General features: G+C 44.9%; 1 protein-coding gene across 2 annotated transcripts in view; it reads right to left on the minus strand.

Moving 5' to 3' along the window:
* Nucleotides 1-22866, minus strand: part of fbln2 (fibulin 2) — a 64148-nt gene extending 41282 nt beyond the window's left edge. For both annotated transcript variants that reach the window (XM_042089846.1, XM_042089845.1), the window contains exons 1-2: nt 22768-22866; nt 17288-20972 (exon numbers count right to left, since the gene is read on the minus strand). In XM_042089846.1, the coding sequence (XP_041945780.1) occupies nt 17288-20825 (3538 nt within the window). In that variant the 5' untranslated portion in view covers nt 20826-20972; nt 22768-22866. The remainder of the gene's footprint in view (nt 1-17287; nt 20973-22767) is intronic.
* Between the last annotated feature and the right edge of the window lie 1742 nt (nt 22867-24608).

A 24608-nucleotide genomic window follows, 5' to 3' on the forward strand; every position in this document is an offset into this window, starting at 1 on the left:
CGCCAGTCGGAATGATTGACTAGCCGGAGCACAGGTGACACTGGAGTGGATCAGAGCCTCATATGGCATGGTTCCACGCTTAGCTGCAATCAGGAGAACCGAGTCCATTAGATTGGCCCAGAGATTGGATGCATCCATTGGGAAGACAGTGGGGGGGCCGAGTCATGCTCCAAAAACGCCTGCCCAGTGGCAGACTTAAGGTCAGTGAAGGTGAGAGGCCAGGCACTTAACACAAATGGGCTTAATGACTCGAGAAACAATGGAGAACCCAGTCTATGTATAGGCCTAAAACTCAAAAGGAGATTGATCGCTCTCATCGGTTACTTGTTTCCCCCCCCCCTGAGGCCAGTCAACAAGAGCGCACAGCACACAGTCACAAAGCAGCCTGCGATTATATACTTCTTCACCCAAAACACAATGACAAATTTCATTATGAGGCAAATGAAACCACAGAGAATCAATTAGGCTCTGAGATGGTGTCCGAGGCTGTCTTGAAGTGCTGGCAGGGGGGGTGGATTTGGGAGTCATTAGAGAGATGCTTCTGCCAGTGGCTCTTCTTGGCAAGCGATGTAGCTGGCTCTCCGACACACTGGGTGCCAACTCCACCCACATCTGTGCCAGCCTCGGGAAATCAACAGCAACATCCACCAAAAGTCTCCCGGAAAAACCCAACACAAATGAGCCTCTCCCGCCTCGAACTTGGGACACTAAATAGATTGATGATGATGGTGCCTCAATCACACGGAAGCAACAACGAAAATGAGGTAATTAATTAACCAAACATTCCACGGTGGGGGGTGCAGTGTTGTAATGTAACGGAGTACAAATACTTCGTTACTGTACTTAAGTAGAAATTTCACGTATCTGTACTTTACTTCGCTATTTAAATTTATGTCAACTTCCACTTTTACAGCATACTATGAAGTGTGCACATCCAAAAGTGTTTCAGCAGGTGCCAAATCAAAAAGGGCATACAAGTGAAAAAGTGAAAAAGACTTGCACACTGCCTTTGAACGACTCAACTTTTAATAGAAAATACACACAACGTTTCGATCTTACGATCTTCTTCAGGCATCTTCCACTTTTACTCCACTACATTTCCTAGATAAAATGTATACTTTTACTCCGTTATATTTCCACTAAGCATCTTCGTTACTCGTTACTAAAACATAAAATTAGAAAAAAATGTGTGCGACTGCAATAAGGGAGGTTTGGCGAATCACTGCTCCTAGATTGCATTACGCCGGTCGAGGAAACAAATATTGACATTTGTCACATTAGTCTATCTTTTCTTAAAGTAGGACACGTTCCGCATTCTGTGCATGACACCAATGCAATGCCTCTGCATGGGTTGTAGCCTACGTGAGGGAGTTCTCCCCTCCCAAAAATAGTTGGTTGGGTCCATATAGCCCGTCTTTTCCGAAAAAGTTTTCTCAGATACGGATAGCCAAGCCGGCCCTACAGTAGACACCAGCGTCAGGAAGGATGGAGGGTAGAAAGAGGCCAGGAGAGACTGAGCAGCAGATCAACCAGTCGACCACTGAAAATGATGAGCCCGAAATTAGTGATGAGGAGGCCATGACTGCAGGGACAAGTACAGAGGATAAATTAAAGTTATTTAATGTAAGAAAGAGCAATTACCCTACATGATAAACCTATGCCTTGTTTGCTCAGAAGAGGGTGTAGTAAAGGAGTAGGCTAAATCACCAAACAACAATATAGCCTACCCATGCAAAAAACATGTAGCCTAAACATTAGTTCAATATGCCTCTTTGTGGAAGCATGGGATAGGCTACATTTGAAAGGCTTTCTTTCTTTCTTTCTTTCTGTTTTGGTAACTTGTGGAATATTTTTTGTTCTTCTCAGTTGAAGTGAATTATTATATAACCTTTACACATTTGTTGAACCATGGTACTAATAAAAACTACAGGATAGAGCTGAAATGTTGCTTAATTTATCCAATTTCCACCACTATGGTCGGTCGTGGGCCTGAAACTTTGAAAACCAGCTTCTTTTGAAGATGAACAGACACCTTTTCAGTTTCAACTAATGACTGGCATATTAGTAGCTGCTGGACATAGGTGGCCTGTGTGTGTGTGTGTGAGTGACGGTGACCTGGGGAGTAAGCCCTAGAAATGCTCATGCCACATGACCAAAATGTTCTCCCTACAAGCAGGTCATTTTTTTTGTGAAAGAAATAAGTTATTTATTTTTCATTTCAGAGAATTGTGCCTAAAAAGTCCTAGAAAAGAATGTGATTTGATTTGATGAGTGAGATTAAGAACATATAGGAACCCTGAATATGCTTTATGCTTTACTATAAGAAAGCCAAAATAAAGTTTACAATAAAAGTTCAAAATAGTACGATACTTGTACTTTTACTCAAGTATTGCTTTCTAGTACTTTATACAACACTGGGGGGGTGGGAACGACCCTGAAGTAAGCAGCTTCATGGGACCTAGCGGCTACCAAAACAACGCTAACGGGACCTAGACAAAACAAGAGTGTCTCTGCAAAAGTGGAAGAGAGTGAGCTAGGAGAAAGGCAGAAAAAAAGCTTTCCTGTTTAACTTTCACAGACATAAAATTTGATGGATGGTCTTTTCCAGGCTGTGATTTGTTTGTGTTTGGCTTGCTTATTTGTACAAGGGCACCTAGGAATGGATGGGATCCTCACTTGGTGCGACAAATGTCATTTTTACAATGCCTTAAAGCTACAGCAAGAGTCCAAATAATGATTTAAAACAGTTGAAGAATGCTAACTGCCTTCGCTTTTAGCTCTCGGCTGCGCTTGCGAGAATATCGTCTCTCATAACGTATATTGCCGCTGTTTGTCACTGCACCTCCAAGACAAATAAACTGCAAGGAGCCCTAAGTGAATTTCCAGAGAGGCCGTGGCACAGTGCAGAGCAGAGTGAACATCCTGTGGAAAGCTTCAGGCTTCCTATGATCAGTGAAACACACTCTCTCTCTCTCTCTCTCTCTCTCTCTCTCTCTCTCACACACACACACACACACACACACACACACACACACACACACACGCACACACACTCAGTATACTGTACCTGCCCAACAGAGCCAAAAGTAGAACAGTAAATGAGGTGGACTTCAACTTCTTATTTAAATGAGGTGTGTGGTGTTATTACTAACCTGCTGTTTCAGTGGCATTTACAATCGTATACAGTATGTCAGCCATTTGACAATAAAACAAATATCCACAATCCCTACAAAGTGCCTCTGCACTTTTAATAGAAAGCAGCACATTGCAACCTGCTGCAAGATGAAGTGTCTTCAATATATTGCCCTATTATGTTTTTTGTCTCATCCTGACTCTCAAGTCTTGTCTCCAGATCTCTTTTGTCATTCAATAAGCACATACAATTCAACATCTGTTTACGTATGTATGTACTGTGTGTGTGTGTGTGTGTGTGTGAGTGGCTGTGTGTGTGTTGTATATATACACTGTGTGTGTGTGTGTGTGTGTGTGTGTGTGTGTGTGTGTGTGTGTGTGTGTGTGTGTGTTTAAGTGAGTATATGTCAGTTTTGACCTCTTCCCACTGCTTTGGTGTCATATAATACTGACACAAAGTTGACAGGTAAAGCTCAAGAGCCATTTGCGCCTCTTCCTCTCTGGAGTTGAAGTCCTCAGGAAGTCATCTGTTAGACAGATGGTGGCAAAATGAAACACTTCTCCCAGAAATATTCCTCCAATGTGAGATTTCTCTTCACACCACCACGCACACGGGCAGGCAACATCTGGCCGCTCGAAAAGGAAAAGGTTGTGAAATGGATGAAGTATGGCCTTTTATACAGTAACGCAGGCCTCATTCATTTATTGTGTATGCATCTGTCATGCACAGGCAAATCTACCACTGCTCACAGGCTTTCAAAAACTAATTTTTCAACACAGTGATTTTTCATGAGCCAGCCAGAACACCATGACTTTGCATACATAAAAACACATAAACAAATCATACTTATGAGATATGTTTTAAATTTCTGAATACTAAAACCCCTTCAAATCCAAGCAAACAGTATTAAAATCAAACATTTATGTTATCAGAGAAGACCAGTGGGCATACTGAATACTGAATAAAGACAAATGCTCATGTCTTTTTCAATGAGAGAATAAACACAAGCGCTGCAATAACCAACACTGTCATCAGCCATAAATATTCAGAAAGAACATCTATATGCAAACCTAAAAAATCCAAGCAACCACTGGCATATAAAGCATACATTTTTAACTACCAGACAATTCAGACGTGAAATGGGAACTTCGCTAGCTTTCTAGACCTCCATCCATCGTCCTTACTGTTACTGACTCCCCAGGCTGCTGCAGCATGGGCTCACAGTAAAGAGGCAATCATACCCATAGCTTTTTTGATAAGACTGAAGTTTTCCCTCTCTGCACCTGCCACTAAACCAATCATTTACTCTGTAGCGTTTGTGCGCCCACATTTCCCCCCAGTCGCTTCGCTTTGATACAGTTCTCTGAAAGCCACCGCTTTTGTTTCTGTTTTAAAAAAAAAAAAAAAAAACATTCCTTAGAGACGTTTTCTTTCTCTCCAAACAGAGAAAACATATTCTATTAACAATAACAGTTGTTGTTCTCGCTTGTACACACCCTTGCTTCGTGCCCCTGGAAATGATTTGGCTCTTAGCTGTTTATGACTGTTTCACTGACTCGTGTGCTTCCAAGCCCCTTTCCGGCCCCTAAAAACTGCATAAGCTGATCAGGTTTGATGGCAGCAGGTGATGGAGATGGAGAGAGAGAGCGGAGAGAGAGAGAGAGAAATAGAGAAAATTAACTGCTAATGAATTAGTGGTTGTTTTAACAATGAATTATTCACATCTGGAAAAAAGTAGGATGTTGGGACAGTAGGATGTCACAATGCAGGCACACCAAATGTTAAGCTTCCAGAATCAGGTTTTATATAGCCATAGCATTTCAGTGCCTAAGAACAGACTTTAACAAATGTTGCCCTATCACACAACAGAGGTATCTCAAGATATGTCAACGTTCCCATAGCATCCATTACTCCCACTGTCTCTTGCACTTTGTTGGAAGATGCATGATCTGCAATACTGCATGAAGGCTCTGACAGCCCAGAAGACAACTGCAGTGCTGCTGGTCAGAGTAGAGGAACATTTGATGCATGGAGGCTTCATATTTCATTTGACACTGGGGGTTTGGATGGAGCCAGCAGTGACGTGTCTAGTAAGCGCTTATTGACCCTTTCAACAATAAAAACAAAAACAATGCTTGAACGTTCTATTTGGGCCCCAATCTACTTCCTCTGCATTAAGATAACATATGGAATGTTAAAACGGAAGCCTTGTGGGGCCAACTATGATGCTGATAATGGAACTCTCTTGAAAGGGTCCATTGCCACTGAATATGACTTGTTACTTTGTAGACTACACTCCATGGATACCATGGATTTAGTAAACAATCAATATATCATGGATTTTGTTCATGGGTTTTGTCGAAAGCAGCATAGTGGGTTTCAATCTGTATAATTGCCTTCAGTCTGGAACAAGTACAGTGTGTGCGTGTGTGTGTGTGTGTGTGTGTGTGTGTGTGTGTGTGTGTGTGTGTGTGGGAGGTCTCAATGTAGCCTAATATTTCTCCAGTCCTCTCTGGTGCAGTGTAGCTTTCAGACAGGTAAATGGTGTAAACATGATGACAGACCGCACAACACACACTCCACTCTCCCATATGGCTCAAACCCGTCAGTTTAATCATCATTAGAGAGGAATCAGTGACAGCAACACTGTCAACTTCTTTGTAGCTCTGCCAGTGGGACCATGAAAGCTTCAGCATTGTTTGATTGCTGTCTCTAAATGGAAGCAGAAGTAAGACAGCAGTGTCTAGCCATCCTGTTAAAACTTAGCCTAATATCGTTAGTAAATGTTTCTGATGACCATATTTGATGCCTTTGACTTGAGTTATTAGCTTATTATTAGTAAACACAGTCTGTTGTGCTTGTATAGTGATAACACAGACAGATTCCTCCTGGAATTGGTGAGTTATTCGGTCGGGAACTGTCAGGATTTCCATCCTCGTTTCCTTTCTGTAAACATCAGTACTTTTTTCCATCAATTACCGCTGGCCCATATACTGTAACCTGGCCCATATTTCGGCAGAAAGCGGGAGCTAAAGTCATTCAGTGTCCTCAATGGAGCACAGAGGAAAGTGCAGTAATATTATTTACAGAGCTGTAAACATAGAAATATCCATCAGAATTCCTGACATGAAACACAGTAATAGGGTTTAAACCGAAGTGATGACAGAAATAAAAGATGTGGACACATTCATGCAGATCCATTTGGATTTTATCTTTTCTCAAAAACTCACTGGCAGCACACCATTTCTACATCCCACTATCTCCCTTTTTAAAAACATGGTCAGGGAGGATAACGTTCATCCAACCTGTCTGACTTCAACTGCATCTTCACCACTCATCAAAATCTTAGCATGTAATGCACTCTGTCTCACGGCGCAGTGCAACACGCCACACCACAACACACATCCCCATTTTTTCGGCCTCCTGGCTCCAATCACGTCTCGGACAGGACAAGTAATCCATCACTCTCCGAGACGCCGATCAACACAGAGTAGGCAGCTGCTTCACCTGGGGAACCCTCCTCCACCCCCTTCTCCTCCTCCTGCGTTCATGGCCAGCACATGGTGCTAGGGAGCAGCGGGAGAGTTTCTTTAAAGCAGAGAGGCGTGGAGCAGGCTAAGTGCTCAGTTGGGCAGCCAGAACCCCCCCCCCCCCCCCCCTCCCCTCTTCTCTCTCAAAGTGGGAGCTCACACCGTTGTTGGCAAGTCACGTGTGGGGAATCTGTGTTCTTGAGAGTCAATGTAAGTCGTATTCAAGTGCTAAAATTCCACTCTTGAGGTCTGGCTCCCAAGTCAGGAAGCAGCTTCCCTATGGAGTCTTTGAGTTGTGCTCACACATTCAGAAGCTTGATCAAGCTCAATCCATTCTAAATGGATGTTTTTTTTCTGTAATGCTTTGAAATGTACTGTAATGCCACTCACATACTGTGTGCGTATATGTCTTGGTCTAGTTACTGTACATTTGAGTGGTAGGGGCTGGTGCTGAAGTTGAGGCTCATCTGTTGCACCAGGTGTTTGCACTTCAGTGAGATTAAAAGCTGGCCACCTGTCATACACCATGTGCTACAGTATGAACCCTAAAAATACCATGTACACTTTGGCCAACAGAATGCATCTCTATTCCCAAAACTGTTACATGGCTTGGGAAAGCCTGCGAGTTCAAGACTCAAAACAGTAAGGTCTCCCAGCAATACCCTTACAGTGACCGACTCTAAGACCGACTCAACTGTTATCAGGGCTTTGAACCGGTTCAAGGAACAAAAACGAAAACCGGGAACTTTTTGTATTTTACAGGGAACAGAAACGAAACCGGAAACGTTATTATTTTCTATGTTCTGGAACAGGAACACTTATTTAAAAATAATGGTAACCGGTTAATACCGGTTTTATTTCGTTCCTCAAAGTTTTCGTTGCCTAATTAACTAAAAAAAAAAAGTAATTATTTTCCTGCGCACGTTACCATGACGGCTGAGGTTCACTTCCTGTGTGACATCACATCAGACATTCGCTGACTGAATGGAGAGAGAGCGGTGGATTACAAAGTCTCCACTCCACATCTTAAATAAGAGGTAAATTACGATCCATCGTTAATTAAAACGCTCATTCCAAACACAATATCAATAGCTATATTTGTCAACTCCACGTTAATGATGGACTAGCGAGCATTTGGCTAAATGGCCTTTCCCCCCGACAGTTGGAATTTGTTGTTGCCCGAGTGGCATAACCACGTGTCTTAATAATGTGGTTACGTTTGTGTGGAAATTTTCTCTTTTAACAATAAACTACACATTTGAAATAATTGTAGGCCTATTTAATTATTATTATTAATGGTTGTAATATTATTACATTTGGTTTAAGCTGGATGAGAAAGATGTGACATAATTCTATAGCATTAAACAGCTGACAGGAACAAAATTAACCGTTCCGGGAACAGTATTTTTTTGTTCTAACCGTTTCGGGAACGTCAATTTATTGGTGGAACTCATAACCGGAAACGTTATAATTCCGTTTCTGTTCGGAACGAACCGATTGGAAAAAAAAAACGGTTCAAAGCCCTGACTGTTATCCACTTAAAAATACTCATTCATCATTTCAGGCAGTCTGAAAGCCTGCAGTGCTCCCTGACATATTCAGCGATTGCCATGTCTGACTCTTTGATCATGTCTAGCCTCTCATGGTCGACTTGAAGTGTGGGAACTGGTCCAGTCTGGCCGAGCCTTTTATCAGCCATTAACACAGCCTCAGACTAGACCTCTACCTGCCACGTTTGGATCTCCACCAAAACAAATCATTTGGGCTTCTATTGTTGTACAGAGGCCTCTAGACAAAAAGGAAAAAAAAAGGAAAAATAATTAAATAAAATCTACAGTATATTCACCGAGCAATAATAATCTGTGGGTTCCTTAGACGAGCCTCCTTGGGACCACCGAGACCTCCTACCTTGCTGGTCAGGCCTGTGTCCACACCTATATGAAAACACACACGATAAATCAGCCCACAGTGGGTCTCCCTGAGTCAACAACTACTTTTCATGGCTGAGTGTGAGTAAATCAGAAAACGCACAGCCTGTCTGGCTCTTCACTCCTGGTGAGAAGGGTTATGGATCACAATGGGAGACGGCTTCAAGCTCCAAGCTCTTTTATAGAGGAAGGTGAATAAGGATTTTACAGTACGGAATACAGACACATCTTTTTATGACAACGAAGCCTCTGTCAACATTCTGAAATAAAGTGTGAGAGTCTTATCTCTTTTTAATCCCAAGAGATTAAGTCTATAGTCACACACACACACACACACACACACACACACACAGACATACATAAAGCTTTTCCTTGATAATGCCATGCAGTTAACCACACAGACGGGAACATCAAAGCACCCTATGCAGCCCTGTGCACTGAAGAGTGACAAATACTCCCCCGTTAAAGTAACTGCGGCTCACACCGTGAGGGTACTCTTCCTAATCTCTTCTCCTTGGTCTCGCCGACCTCCTCACTGATTGCCTCCCCACTTGGCTTTTTGTCACTGGAAGTGCCATGGCGGAACATGTTTCGACAAGCTGCAGATATCTATCTTAATTGCTGTCAAAAATAGCGCCCCTCTTTATCTCCTATTCAACCTCGTTACTCGGGAAAGAACACTGCCTTTTTCACAGCGGCAATTATTGCCTCTGGTGAGTGATTGGAAGGAATGTCTCCCAACAATCAACTAAAATGCTGGTGCACAAAAAAGCCCCGGTGGTTATCACCGCACGGCCCGTTTCCCCCGATCCGCTCGCTGTCACTGAGACTGTCAACGCGGCGGAAAAGACTCGGTTTACTCAAAGCACAGAAATGTAAAAAGCACTGATGCCCACACAAAAAGAGGAAGGCCCCTCCGTCAACATATATTTGTTGTGCTGCACAGCGAGATAAGCTAAAACGCTGCTGTGTAAAACACAACAAATAAAAGAAACGACGCAGAGAGAAAAGAGCCAGTCAGTCAAGGACTTCTCTTTCCTTTTCTCCTGGGGGCCCCAACTGCCTCTTTTCATCCCTATCACAAATGACATGAGCATACGATGGGCATGACAATAGCTACGGCATATTTGGCCGGAAAAAGAACTAAGTAGCAAAGCCAAACAAACACATGGAGGCATACAGACACCCAACAAACCACTGTCCAAGAGGTTTCAATTGTCCTTCTTTGAAGTGATCAGTAAGGTTTTTAAGCCTAAAGGGCCTGCTTCATTGCAGTCTTTTGTTCTGTGTCACTCTTTATGTTTTAAGGATCTCTCTTCTGCTATTCTACTTAGTCTGTTCTTCTGTGGAGAAGCTCATAGCTCTGTGTGGATGACAGAGAGAGAGAGAGAGAGAAAGAGAGGGGGGGGGGGGGTCTGGGAAATAAGGAAGCATTGATGTGCCCCAGGCTCCTTTTCTCCAGGACAATACAATACAAGACGAGAGACAACCAGCCACACATCTCTCTCCCATTGCTTCATTATATCTCCTGACCTGCCCTCAAACACTGATGCAAGCCCTGCACTGCTGTCCAGCTTTCTACTGACTGAAAAGGACACAATTTGTTGTTTTTTCATCCCTCCATTGTTGGCCCCCTCAGTGTCCAGTCCACTCCACCCTCAATCTATGGTGGTATTGCTGATGGAGAGAGCTCCAGTAAAGATGGAGCCAAGACGCGAGTGTCGCCTATCGTCACCGTAGCATTCTGTAGCCTAGCGTAGCAAGCAGCTGTGGTAATTGCGACGTTGGCTCTGGGACTGGAGACCCATGGGGCCAGGCAGATTGGACAAGGCCCTGAGGGAAGCACCTCATCTCCGTCAGTCCCAGACTCAGAGGCAATAACGGCCCAGGCATTCTCATCCATCAGCAGATAACAATGTCCTCACACACTGACCGCCAATGAAATCACACACACACACACACACACACACACACACACACACACACACACACACACACACAACACACACACACACACACACACACACCCTTCCACCACCATCATCAAAACTAAAAAAAAAACACACATCTCTGTCATATCAGTGAGACCTTGGCCTCTAGACACATAGCAGAAATATGACTGGACTGATTTCCTCATCATGTTGCTGTTGCTGTTGTTGTTGTTGAACTGCCTGCCACTGTTTTGACTATGGACGACTATAACTTCAGTGGCCTAGCCCATTGTCCCGCCATAACCCAGAGAAACAAACATTTCCAACAGAAATCTCTAGTAGTCGCCTACAGAGAGAGTGAATGCAACACTCGGCTTAGCGTAGTATTCAGTTACAGCTCTTTTATTGTTTTGATTTTTGGGGTGTTTGTAAATTTGATCTGGCACTCTGAAAATGCTTGCAACACTCTGAACTTTGAAGAAGACGAAATGAATTAACAAACATTTCGTCTTTCATAGATCAAAATTCACATTAACACAAGCAGCAGATTGAAATAGTACGCCATGTTTCATTCCAGAGCTGGACAACAGTGAGGATGTTTAACACTATAAATGCAAGTTTGTTGAATTATTTCGCTATAATTTTTAAATAAATCCGGAATATGTCCTATTTCCTCAAAACACTGTCGGCCACTGTTTTCAGTTTGACTGACGTCTCAATCTGCCACTCTGTCCCTTCAGATGGAGTGCCCAGCATCAGTACTCTGAACCCTCTGTGGGTGTGACGTTCTGAGTAAACAAACAAAAATTCTATCAACATGAATTTATGAAAGGTTAGAGTGCCAGAGTGTGCTCATAGCGCTGAGAGTGGCAGTTTCCAAAAACATCTGACACAAGCACATCAATAGATGCAGTTTTTGATGTGCCTGTGTCCAATGTGACCAAACCCAAAAGGTAAACAATACATAAACACTAGGCTACTTGTTTTTCAATAGGCCAACATTCATTTGTGTTGGTTTAAAAATGTGTCACTGAAAATGTCTGGCCCAGCTCAATTTCTTGGTTTGAAAATCTGGCCCAACTGAATTCTTAATTGAATAGCTCTGATCTAGGACATCAACTCTTTTTGCAGTCATTTTCTACAGCTTGTTTAATGGCACACATTATTAGTTAATCAATATTAAATACAGCATTGATATGAGACTTGCCATCCATCCACTTCTTATGTGACATAGACACTGTGGGGAGAGCCATTACCCAAGCATTTATGATTTTGAGATTTCCAGCTCAAAATGACCTTTGGCAGTAAAGGCCTCAGGCTACAGCCAAAGAATTATTGGGCTGTTCCAGTGACATTCTTGTAAAGGGGTGTTCACCTTCTGAATCTGGTGTAAAAATCTACCCATTTGTTTATGTTGTGATTAGTTTGAACCCACTTCAGAGGTAGTAAAAGTAGTATAATTAAAGTGTTTACACTTTAGAGAGAAAGTACGTGTAATGTCTGAACAGCTGAAGACAATCACCAAGGCACCCCTCAAATAACCCCAACATATAGTACAGCTGTAGCATGGGAATAATTAAAAGCAATTAACAAGCTGAAACATTACAAGTCAGGACAAGTCACGTTAAATTGTGTGCATGTTTTAACACGGAACATCACAGAAGGTGGAAAAAACGGCACTCCAGCCATTGAGTCATTCTAATCCAGCCCCGTCGAAAATTCAAGCTTTTCTATGATGCAACACAGAGCTCTCCGAGCAGCAACTGTCTAGGGGATATCTGGCTCGAGCCAAACTGACTTTCCCACCCTCTCCGTCAAGGGCTGAGGTCAACACAGAGCTCAGCAACATCTAGCTCTCCAAAATCAACAGCGTGCAGTGGGAGGGTGGCCTGATGCTGCCTCTCCCTTCAACAAAACCACCCCCTAACACACACACACACACACATGGGGAGACATACAACATTGTGTTGGGGAGCGTGATTGCACGGTACAACGGTGCACTGAAATGAACTGGGAGCAGGCTGCTGAGGAAATCAGCCGATCAATTTCAAGTGCTGAGTGGTAATAACGCAGTATACTAATGGTGCTCTATTCCAATGTTTCTGTGTACTAACTCCGCTGGATACTAATGCAGTTGTGGGGTGAATGAGGGGGACCATACTCAAGATACAAGAGTGAATGGTGAGCTATTTTTCCAGAGCCATGTGAAAATGATGCTGTCATTACACTACCTGTTCAGTGTACTAACTCTGCTGGGTAGTAATAACAAAGCTGTGTCAAATTCTCAAGGCTTACAAACTCTTGGCTGGTTATAGCAGGTTATTTCAATTTAATTCAATTTATTGTGCTTATATAGCGCCAAAACATTACACATGTATCATGGCGCTTTACAGAATGTAGGCAATCAGAGAAAAAGAAAAGAGGGAGAAAAGAAAAGGAAGAAAGGAAGGAAGGCCCATGGGTAACAGGGGCGAGAAAAAACTCCCTAGAATTGGAGATACATATAGGAAGAAACCTCGAGCAGATCCACGACTCAAGGGCCTGACCCATCTACCTAGGGTCAATACGGTCTGTAAACAATGACAAATGCATATGACAGTCAGGTGTGGAGAATAGGACATGGTGTTTAAAGCACCTGAGGTGAAAGTTACAAGAGGTGGGATGATTACGTATCCGGTATGATAAAGCATTAATCATGATTTAGTGAGAGAAAGTGCAATAGTCCGGCGTCGGAATTGTCCAGGAAAGAAAGTTGTCAGGGGGCAAGTGGTGGGTCAGCAGACAGGCCAGAATCCGGGCAGAGGATTCTAGTCTGGTGGTGTGTACTAGTGGCGCAGTGGGGCTGACGAGAGGAGCAGATGGTGTCTGCTGGCCTCTGAGGACCATTTCATCTCCACTACCCCGAACCTCCAGCAGGGCTGCAGTCAGACAGACAGACAGGCCCCCCTTTAGGACAGCAGCCAAGGTGACCCTGCATGCACTCCTCATGTGATATACCATGTTTGAATAGTCATCAAGCCCTTCTGAGGAAGACACAGTTGATCTAATATAAGAGTAAAATCTTACAAATCAAATACTACAGGACAGAGTGTCAAAGAAATAGCATGAAAGGGCCAATATGCTTAAGTTACTATGGCCATTGCGATGGTACATTACATGCCATCTAATGTGGGTGTTGACTGCAATTAGCAAATCTATACACTTTGTCATCACAAGAAAGTTATATAATTGTATAAAATATTGACATATATAAATCATATGGTTATGTATATACTCTTTTGATCCCGTGAGGGAAATTTGGTCTCTGCATTTATCCCAATCCGTGAATTAGTGAAACACACTCAGCACACAGTGAACACACAGTGAGGTGAAGCACACACTAATCCCGACGCAGGGAGCTACCTGCTACAGCAGCGCTCGGGGAGCAGTGAGGGGTTAGGTGCCTTGTTCAAGGACACTTCAGCCGTTCCTACTGGTAGGGGTTCGAACCGGCAACCCTCCAGTTACAAGTCCGAAGCCCTAACCAGTAGGCCATGGCTGCTACCCTCGGTTCTCTGAAGGAGAACACGAGATGTTAACCAATGGGAAGTCCATCATGGTGGAAAATGACCCATGGTGGGCCTATTATACACATCCTTATATGCAAGGCCTGCACATATACATATATAGAGGCCCGCTCTTCTTACCCTTCTTTCAAGGGTAAAATGGAACAATAAATATTACTGTAGAAAACACAATACCCTCTCTGGGTGAAATGCATTTTCCCAATCTCCACCACTCAGCCAGAGGGAATGATTTTGATTTTGTAATCTATTTGGTATGAGATCCCTTGCTGTTCAGCAAGTGTTATCTCATTAAGTGTAGTCATGAGCATGATGAAAGTGCTTAGTGTAGGAATCAAAGACTGACTCTCTCTCTCTCTCTCACACACACACACACACACACACACACACACACACACACACACACACACACACACACACACACACACACACACACACACACATATAAAACGCCCGTGTTTCTGTGTTGTTCACAATGTTCATTCTACTCTATATTACTAGTAGACCTATTGTTTTTTGTGAAATATCTCCAGTCACAAAGAGAAGTAACCCATAGCAAATCTACTTGCATGTGCACTGTGATTTGAAAAATTGAGTTCATGAACCTCCTGATCACATTTGGCACGTTAGCACAACATTCAAAGGCTGCAACAATAGGTTGTGAGGTTGTATATCAGGTTGTTATTAGTAAGGCCCGAACAACGATTTGAGAGACTGCTAGATTCTACAAACCTCTGAGATATATGTCCATAATGTCGGTATTCCATATATATGAAAAATGGATTACCGTACTTAATTTTGGAGTTCCAAGTCTGAATGGATTGCCATTGCTCACAGAACATTCCAGAGGAACATTCATCTTCTCTACAATTTCCATATGTTTTAACTCCAGACCCATAAAGATGGATAATCTAAGGGAAAAACCCCAAGCCCTACAAGGGAGGGAGACATAGTTGCTGTATGTCTTTCCCTGTGAACCACACAAACTGCAGCAAGGTATGCCCCTGTTCTAGTGAGGAATTCCATAAAATGTGGCAGACCTCCAAAGCCCTATTCACAAGTCATAATCCCAAAACCTGTTTTATGATCACATTTTTAGTAAAAGGATTGGTGAGTAGAGGCTGATTTCATAGGAACGGTCTCAGACGGATATTGTCTTATCGCAGTCTGAATACCACCTGCTAACACACTGTAGATTGTTGTCGAAAGAACAGAATGGTTTTCAGACATTTGGGAAAAGTGGGAAAAGGTCAAAGATTGTAAACAACTGCAGTTCCGCCCTGATCACCTTGATTACTGTAAACTGAAATGATCTAGATGAGAAACATATTGGGAGAATTTAAGAGCAATGACATTGGAGATTGGTGAAATGGCCACATTTCTTCGTAGGATCTATGACCTATGGGGAATAGAAACTGGAGAGAGTAGTGAGGGGTGGTATGAGTTCAGCCAATGGTAAAAACCTCTCTCTCTCTCTCTTGGCGATAAAGGATTTCAAGCTGACTGATAAACTCAACTAAATCCATCCAACAAAACTGAATCTATTCATTTTTGGCACCGAGACACACAGCTCCATCATCCCAGTTAAATAAGGGTATACATCCATCTCATTCTGCAGCTACTTCAAAGCAGACATTCCAATAGGACATTCTGGAACTGTGAACAAGAGGCATATGTTTTATCTCTCCACCTCATATGCTGTTCATTTAAAATAACCTTCACAAGCTCCCCTCAGGGCCAGATAAACCAGTGCAAGGAACCAGTTGTCTGAAATCTTGTATTCTACACACTGCTGACCACCCCCCATTGCTTCTGTTTTACCTGATAAAGTCTTTCAGCACACACACACACACACACACACGCACACACACACACACACACACACACACAGGTGCCAAAAAAACATTGTCTCACTACACCATCTCACCAGTGAACTCAAAACAGTAAGAAAGACATGCTGGCATTTGTTCAACAATCCTGAGTCAGAATCACACGCCACAAGAGCTAAATGCTAAATGTAGGTTATCTGTCTGAGGAGGAGGCCTTCTCTCCTGAGCCGAGAGGAAAGTGTATGTCAAGAGCCCAGAGTGTTTCCATTTTGGAATGAGCGTTTTTATCTTGAACACTAGCCAGCAGCCGAGTGTGCTATACTTACAGGGGAAATTATCTCCAGCATCACTGCAATTTTCATACAACATAAATAGAGAGGCAAACAATCCTATAGAAATATTTTGAATCACTGTGAATATAATGTTCTAGAAGAACTAAAAATGTATGAAGCAATCACTCTTCATGCGATTTTTGCCTGATTGCAGTTATTTGCAAGGCGTTAACATCTGGCTTTCAGAGAGTTATTGCAAAGCGCCCCAATATCGCATGTGCATTTGCCAGAGTGAAATTTCAGATGGACCAGAAAAGTATTCAATGACCCAGGTGCCTCACGCGAAAGCCCTATTAAACTTTTTTACGAGTCCAATACAAGTCAAAATGAATTACATAGACTAAGCCCATAAACACCTTCAGGTTTAAAAATCCCTAGGCCTTTTGTCTCGGGGACGCTGCGTACACACACCCCTCCGACATCTCCAGCTAATTGAGAACTTTAGCGTGTTAAATTGCGCAGACAAGTAACTTGGCGAGTGAGCGATGGTGTTGACTTATCCGAGAGGAGAGCAGGAGGATGTTCACAGCAGGGGGAATGTTTGCCTTCGTGCTCCAGGCAGCACCCCCCTTGTGTCGTGCGTCTCCACTCCCAGTCAAGTTTCCAGGGGCCTGACTCTACATGCCATATCCATCCATCACAACACACCACATGACAGCGCACTGAGCATATACTGTATGTGTGAATAACTATGAACATAAATATGAATGCAAGTGCATAGAAAGAAACAAACACAAGCACTTTTGTTGAATGATGAAGTGTAACTGTGGAGGATTGGTGGAGAGGAGTCTGTCTGGTCTCCTGCAGTGACTGTCAAATGCTGGATAATGCATTACGCTTGTCTTTTAGCAGCTGCTAAAGCCTTATTCTGCACTGATTCGTCCATTATTCAGAGAAGCAGTTTGTAGTACCTGGCAAATGTCAGCGATCAATCACCCGTCTTAATTAAGCTCCCAAAGCCCCCTTTCATGCATGCGTGAGGTGCAGCGTTCAGGGCAGTGATTAAGAAACAGCAAAGGGATCTCTGCTCTGCTTACTCACCGCTGTTATGGAGGGGAAGGGAGCTGAGGGAGTTGTCACGCTCCTCCACACGCTCCCTCTCTCGTTCTCTCTCCTGCTCGGCGTGGACGCTGGTGAAGGCCTGGCTCTGATTTCTCACCGGGTGTCCTGCATCTGCTTTCACTCTGAGGGCGGGCTGGCTTGTGGTGGGGATGCGTGCCGGGGGCAGCGTATGGATCTGGTGAACCCACTGCGGCGGCGGTCGGTGGGTGGTGTGCTGTGCATAGTTCACCGCTGCTTCCCCCGCCGGGGGAGTGACGTGATCCTGCGGCCCGACAGGCGGCCATGCGATGTGCTCCTGGGAGGGTCTCCGGGGCTGGTGACCTTTGCCCTTGTCCTGGTCAACTTCCTCTGTGACAGGCCTGCTCTGTGTAGCCTTGCTGTGACCTTGATCGGTAAGCGTGACCCTGTCTCGCTCAACCTCCTCCATGACAGGCCTGCTCTGAGGATTTCTGTCACGAGCATGATCAGCAAAGCTGCCCTTGTCCCTGTCCATTTCTGCCATCACAGGCCTGGTCTGTGAAGTCTCGCGATCTCCTTGTTGAGGGAAGGTGGAGCTGTCTTGGTCAGCTTCCTCCAAGTCAGGCCTAGTCTTGCTGTGTCCATGTTCAGTCGACGTGCCCCTGAGCCGGTCAAGGTCCTCAATGACAGGCTGGTTCTGAGTATTCCTGTTAAGATCATGTTCAGCAAAGCTGGCAGTTTCTGGTATCACCGGCCTGGGCTTGCTATGTTCTTGTTGAGTAAAGAAGCCCCTGTCTCGGTCAAGTTCCTCCGTATTTGGTCTGCTCTGTGTAGACTCGCTATGTCCTTGTTGAGGGGAGGTGGCCCTGTGTCGGTCAAGTTCCTCCAAGACTGGCCTGCTCAGAGGATTTCTGTTAGTCTCATGATCAGTCAAGCTGCCTCTGTCTCTGTCCATTTCTACCACCACAGGCCTAGTCTGTGTTGCCTCGCTATGTCCTTGCTGAAGAGAGGTGCTCCTGTGTCGGTCAACGTCCTCCAAGACTGGCCTGCTCTGAGTATTTCTGTTATGTCCATGATCAGTGAGAGTGCCCCTGCCCTGGTCAACCTCCTTCATTACTGGCCTGCTGTGAGTATTCCTATTAAGCCCATGATCGGCAAAGCTGCCAGTGTCCGGTATCGCAGGCCTGGTCTGCATAGGCTTGTTGCTTCCATGATCGGCAAAGCTGCCAGTGTCTGGTATCGCAGGCCTGGTCTGTGTAGGCTTGTTACTTCCATGATCGGCAAAGCTGCCAGTGTCTGGTATCGCAGGCCTGGTCTGTGTAGGCTTGTTGCTTCCATGATCGGCAAAGCTGCCAGTGTCCGGTATCAGAGGCCTGGTCTGCGTAATTTTGCTAAGTCCTTGATCAGTAAATGTGCCCACTTCTTGGTCAAGTTCCTTGATGACAGGCCGGCTTTGAGTATTTCTGTTACGGCCATGATTGGCAAAGCTGCCAGTGTCCAGTATCACAGGCCTGGTCTGCGTAGGCTTGCTTTGTCCACGATCGGCAAAGCTGGCAGTGTCTGGTATCGCAGGCCTAGTCTGGGTAGGTTTGTTGCTTCCATGATCAGCAAAGCTGGCAGTGTCTGGGATCGCAGGCCTAGTCTGGGTAGGTTTGTTGCTTCCATGATCGGCAAAGCTGGCAGTGTCTGGGATCGCAGGCCTGGTCTGCGTAATTTTGCTAAGTCCTTGATCAGTAAATGTGCCCACTTCTTGGTCAAGTTCCTTGATGACAGGCCGGCTTTGAGTATTTCTGTTACGGCCATGATTGGCAAAGCTGCCAGTGTCCAGTATCACAGGCCTGGTCTGCGTAGGCTTGCTTTGTCCACGATCAGCAAAGCTGGCAGTGTCTGGTATCGCAGGCCTAGTCTGGGTAGGTTTGTTGCTTCCATGATCGGCAAAGCTGGCAGTGTCTGGTATCGCAGGCCTAGTCTGGGTAGGTTTGTTGCTTCCATGATCGGCAAAGCTGGCAGTGTCTGGGATCGCAGGCCTAGTCTGGGTAGGTTTGTTGCTTCCATGATCGGCAAAGCTGGCAGTGTCTGGGATCGCAGGCCTAGTCTGGGTAGGTTTGTTGCTTCCATGATCGGCAAAGCTGGCAGTGTCTGGTATCACAGGCCTAGTCTGGGTAGGTTTGTTGCTTCCACGATCGGCAAAGCTGCCAGTGTCTGGTATCACAGGCCTTGTCTGTGTAGGCTTGCTTTGTCCACGATCGGCAAAGCTGCCAGTGTCTGGTATCGCAGGCCTGGTATGCATAGGCTTGCTACGTCCGTGATCGGCAAAGCTGCTGATATCTGGCACCACCGGCCTGGTCTGTGTCTTTTTGTCATCATGTCTGTGATCAGCAAAGGAGGACGTGTGCTTTCCTCCGTGCGCAAAAACAGGGAAGCCATGTGATGCTACCGTTCTCTCCTCCGCCTCCTCCATCTCGTGCTCTTCGTCAATGTCACTCTCTCCTGCATCCTCATCATGGTCTTCAGCATAAGAGGTCCTCAGTGGGAACACTATGTTTTCAAAGGCTCTCTGCCAGGAGGCGGTGGTGAAGTCTCCACGGTGGCGCGGGGTGGTCTGCTGAAGGGTAGTCGCCGGGGCTTGAGTGGTCTCGACCCGGGGCGTCGCCTCATGATGAACAGCGAACGTCTCTCTGAGCTCTTGCTTCACGTCCCTGTAAAGACTCGGCCCACGTGGAGTGAAGGACTCTGGGTAGGACACTGAGACGATGGAGGACTTGGTGGGGGCAGCCACGTCTAGGAGTGGCGGCCCCGGGGTGTCCGTGGGCATGTAGTCGTAGTCCACCTCCTCCTCGTCCTCGAGGTTGTTTGGGTGCTGGGTGAAGAGAGGGTGGACGGGGAGGGAGTCTCCATGGGCCGGCCGGAAGGGCTTGGACAGGTGATCCCTCGGGCCCTGGTGCTGGAAGATGAACTGCAGAGGGTTATTGTAGAGTCTCTCGTGCGCGTTCTCCTCGGTCGTGGTGGCCAGCATTGGCTTCTCGACCTTCCGCGGATCACAGTCCGGGATCGGATAGCACATGAGGCTCCCGCCGTCGTTGGGACAGTGGCACACCTGGCACGGGTCCATGTGGAAGGAGTGGCCCGCCTCGTACTTCTGCTCGTCGTGCACGCAGCCGATGCGCTTGCACTGGATGCAGCCGTCGGCCGGCTCCGACAGCTCGATGCAGTTGGCCGGGATGTCCGGGCACGGGATGAAGTGGCAGCTGATCCGCCCGCCGCCCTCGGGGCACGCGCACTCCGTGCTGCCAAAATCCACGAAGTACGACTCGCCCTCAGCCACCTTCCCGTTGCGGAAGCCGGCGTTGACGCAGTCGTAGTATTGGTAGCCCTGGCAGGTGCAGCCTTTCTGCACACAGGTGGCGCAGCATGCGTCGCTGTCCAGCGACTCCTCGATGCAGTTGTCCAGCTCGGGGCAGTCCACGCCGGTGCAGTCCTTCTGGCCCAGGGAGCCACTCAGACTCAGCAAGAGCAAGCATTTCAGCAGCATGACCCTAACAAGCGCACAGCCAGTCATGTTGACTCTAACTAAAAGTGAACTAGCAGGGGGGAGGGGGGGCAAAGAAAAGAGAAAAATAAACAGCACAGGACTCCACTCTTTTCTGTATGCCACCTCGGATTAATAAGCGATCTTCTCTTGGAAGCTGCAGATGCTGATTGAAACCTAGCAGAGATGCACACAGACAGAGAGAAAGAGAGAAAAAGAGAGCAAGAGAGAGACAGAGAGGGGAAAAATAAGAGGTAAGTTAAAGGCACTGTGCTGCTGATTTCCTGTGAGAGGCTCACAGCCACGCTAACTCTCTGTACAAAAAGCCAACATCTGGCTTCATGGCTGAGCTCAAATTCTCTACTTCATTTCATATTCAGAAACCACAGCACTACCCAATCCAGGAGTGCTGGACACATTTCCCTTAATAAATACGGTCTGCTTTGTGCAATGCACTTGAACGATCACCACGGCAATAGCAGTGTCAATAGAAAAGGGGATTCCATGGTCATGACACTGACTTAGAATTTGGCTTTGACAAGAAGAGCACAAACCATCAAAGGGCAAAATCAAACCCTATTTTGATGTATATCCCATCTGTGTGCAGTAATTATAAAAAGAGGTCATGACGAATGCTGACTATACGCGCTTCATGTGATCGATTTTTCAGTTTATTTGGCCTCTCATCACCCCTCAGAGAATAGTAAGGACGTAGAAGACCAGTAATGTGCGAGGTCCTTGTGGCTTTAAGCTTTTAGATGGTGATGGACAGTTTGGCAGCAGTGCTAACATACTCAGACCAAGCAGAACTTGATGCCAGTTTAACATGATGAGGTGTTTTGTGGGTAATTCTGGCATATTCATTTCTGAAGCACCTCACAAAGTGCTCCAGAAAGACCTCTGCCCAGACATTTTTCAACCATACATTCATACACACCTAAAAACCATACATGGTTTCGGGCACATGCCAGCTGGATACACATTAAAGGAAAAAGGCAGTTCGGTCTACCACAGACAGTGGAGTGCTTTTGTGCTGGATGCATCATTTTACATCCAACTGTTCGCCACTTTTTCTCTCAGTCATTGTCAAAAGAGAGTGCTTAAAAGATGACCCTCTTGAGCGAGTTCCAGTGAAGTGCAATTTAACAGCTCCCCCTTGTTAATGTAAGTGTGCCGAATGCAAGTGCTTCAGGGATATACATCGTTGGGTATTTATTTTAAAATACATGTTACAGTCTTTTGAATTACACCGGAGACATATTTAGCATGGTTTCCTGAAACCTAAAATTTCACGCATGAAAATTGGAATCTTTCCATGTTTCCAAAGCACAGCATTAGCCTTAATTGAACTACACTAAAGGAAAGTATCATCACATACCTGGTAGGAATTAGTCATACAAGAGCTTGGTCTGGAGAATAACAGTTCTGATATCATTTTAAAAGGGGAATTGTCACATTGCTACATGAGCTTATTCCTGAAAAGTATTATTCCTGAGGGGACATGGAAGCGTGTGTGCACAATGCTACCCGTACATCCCAGCTAATTTGAATCCTTTACCAATGTTCCGAAAAAAGTTGACACACACCAGATGTTTAGACTTAGTCATACACAGATACTAATCATGTTTCCCACTGACGGAGCTGACGGTGCATATCAGTCAATATGTGTGACTTTATTCAAAATACAACACTAAGTCGGTAATTTAATCTTCATAGCCTACTGTTCGTGCAAATTCATTCTGGTCGAAGTACTCCTGACAACAGTGCATTCTTATTTAATTAATTAATTTAAATAAAAATTGCAGTGTTAGCACTCTCTGAGCATCTAGTCGACTGGCTCAAAATCTCATGACCAAGAATTTGCAAAGACGTTGTACGCGCGCAACAGTTTAGTCTTGAAAGAAACAAACAAAAAAATTAAAGACATTTTTATCAGAGCAAAGTGGCAATGTTTATATCTAAATTGCCTTACCCAAGTCCGCATTCTCTGCTTTGAGGTGGAGAGGTCCGGGAGAGAAGTTCCCACAAAAGGATAGACAGGGCGTCTGTACACTTCGCAACTTTACTCTAGGGCTGAACTGACTGCATCTCTTACGGAGGGGAGGGACAAAAGTTTAAGACCTCATTACCTACTTTTTCACCCTGCCCTTGAGGACCTCTCACAGCAAGGAGTCACAAGTGAGTTTCACCGACGACTGTTTTTTTTATCAGAGAGAATAAATCGTGTTTTCCATTGTCTTATCTACTGCATTGGCTATTGGGTGTTTTTCATCAGATTTATCAGATTTCCTCAGAAATAGTAGATTATGAATGATTTATTTGAGATCATTACACTTTATGTAGGCCTACATCCACATTTCAATAGTAAAGTCAATCTGCCTAGATTCTATCTTTTTGATGGTGCACATCACACACTCCATGCAACCTAATGTTTTTGACTCCGGTTATAGTGACAGGAGACCTCATTAATCTCACCTCATACTTTAGCTGAAACATTTGATGTCCCAGGTTAGGTCACCCTTATTTCAGTGTGAAATACCATGTGTTTTCGACCCATCACTGACAGAGGACCTTGCTGTTTACCACGACACTGAGTCTTGCTTTGTTTGTTCACCTAGATTGCACTGTGCTTCACACACGCACAAGTTTGGCCTTCAAAGAGAGGGTGCTTTGGGTATGCACACCAGGGCAAACTTAACCCATGTCCACCATGCTGTTTTTAAGGACCTTGCATGTACCTTTGAAAAGCGTGAGGTTGTAACCTTGGCCAAACAAAGGCCCTGTGCCCACACCATTACTCACCCCTGCTGTCTCTTTCACGAATGTGGGTCTGCCTGACACGCAGGAGATGTCCACTTTGGCTGAGCTGTCTAGGAAAGTTGCAGCGGAATTTCTGCTTACGGTAAAACTTCTCCAGTTACCGCTAATTGCTGCCGAGTCTCACTATTAGATGTCTTGTTCTGTTCTCTCTGCCTCTCTCGGAGTTTGTGATGAATGCCTTTTTCAATCTCAAGGGTTTTTTTCTATATACTCTCTATTTTTCTGACAGAAAACACAATGTGGCACTTACCTGTCAAGTCTTTCCAAATTCTACATACCTACACTGATAGCTTGAGCTCATGCCTGCATGTAAACAAAGTTAGAAATCAAACAGTTGTCCAATATAAATCCTGAGATGAGACAAATGATTTATTTTGTGTAATTTATGCCCAGTGCATACAGTGAATCAGTCAGTGAGTGTGTATGTTTTTAGACAGACATCCTGGGGTTATCCAACAGAGCACTCAGTGTCCAATGCAAAACTCCATATTCAACAGTCAGTTTTGCCATGACCTAAGTTTCAGAAATTTGGCACAGAGCATATAAGGAAACGTCTCCTGAGTTAAGAGAGGCACATGCAGTCTGAGTGAACTCCTCCGGTCACAACTTCTTCGGGCCAAAGAACAATACAATAGCAGGAATATGTCTGATGTCCTGGAAAATGTTTTGTTTGACCAAAATCTGATCCACTCTCTGCAGCCAATAACATTTAACAAACAAAACGTGGAGACAGTTTCAGGTTAAAGAATCAAAGAACATTATTCATGCCAAAACTGGTCTGGAACGGCAAAAAAATGCAAAATACAATACAGTTGGTTCCCCTTTTGTACTTCAAAACCCCATACCAAAGAAGTTCAGTTTTCTCTCAAACATGTGGACAGTGAGGAGGCTCCCCTTTGATCAGCTGTGGCTTTATAGGTCATTGTAAGCGTGTCAGTGCACAGAACTCTAACTGGGCCATGGAATGTTGTCCCTTCAGGCGTGGGATGGAAC

The sequence above is a fragment of the Alosa sapidissima genome, chromosome 4, assembly GCF_018492685.1.
Source record: "Alosa sapidissima isolate fAloSap1 chromosome 4, fAloSap1.pri, whole genome shotgun sequence".
Classification (NCBI taxonomy): Eukaryota; Metazoa; Chordata; class Actinopteri; order Clupeiformes; family Clupeidae; genus Alosa; species Alosa sapidissima.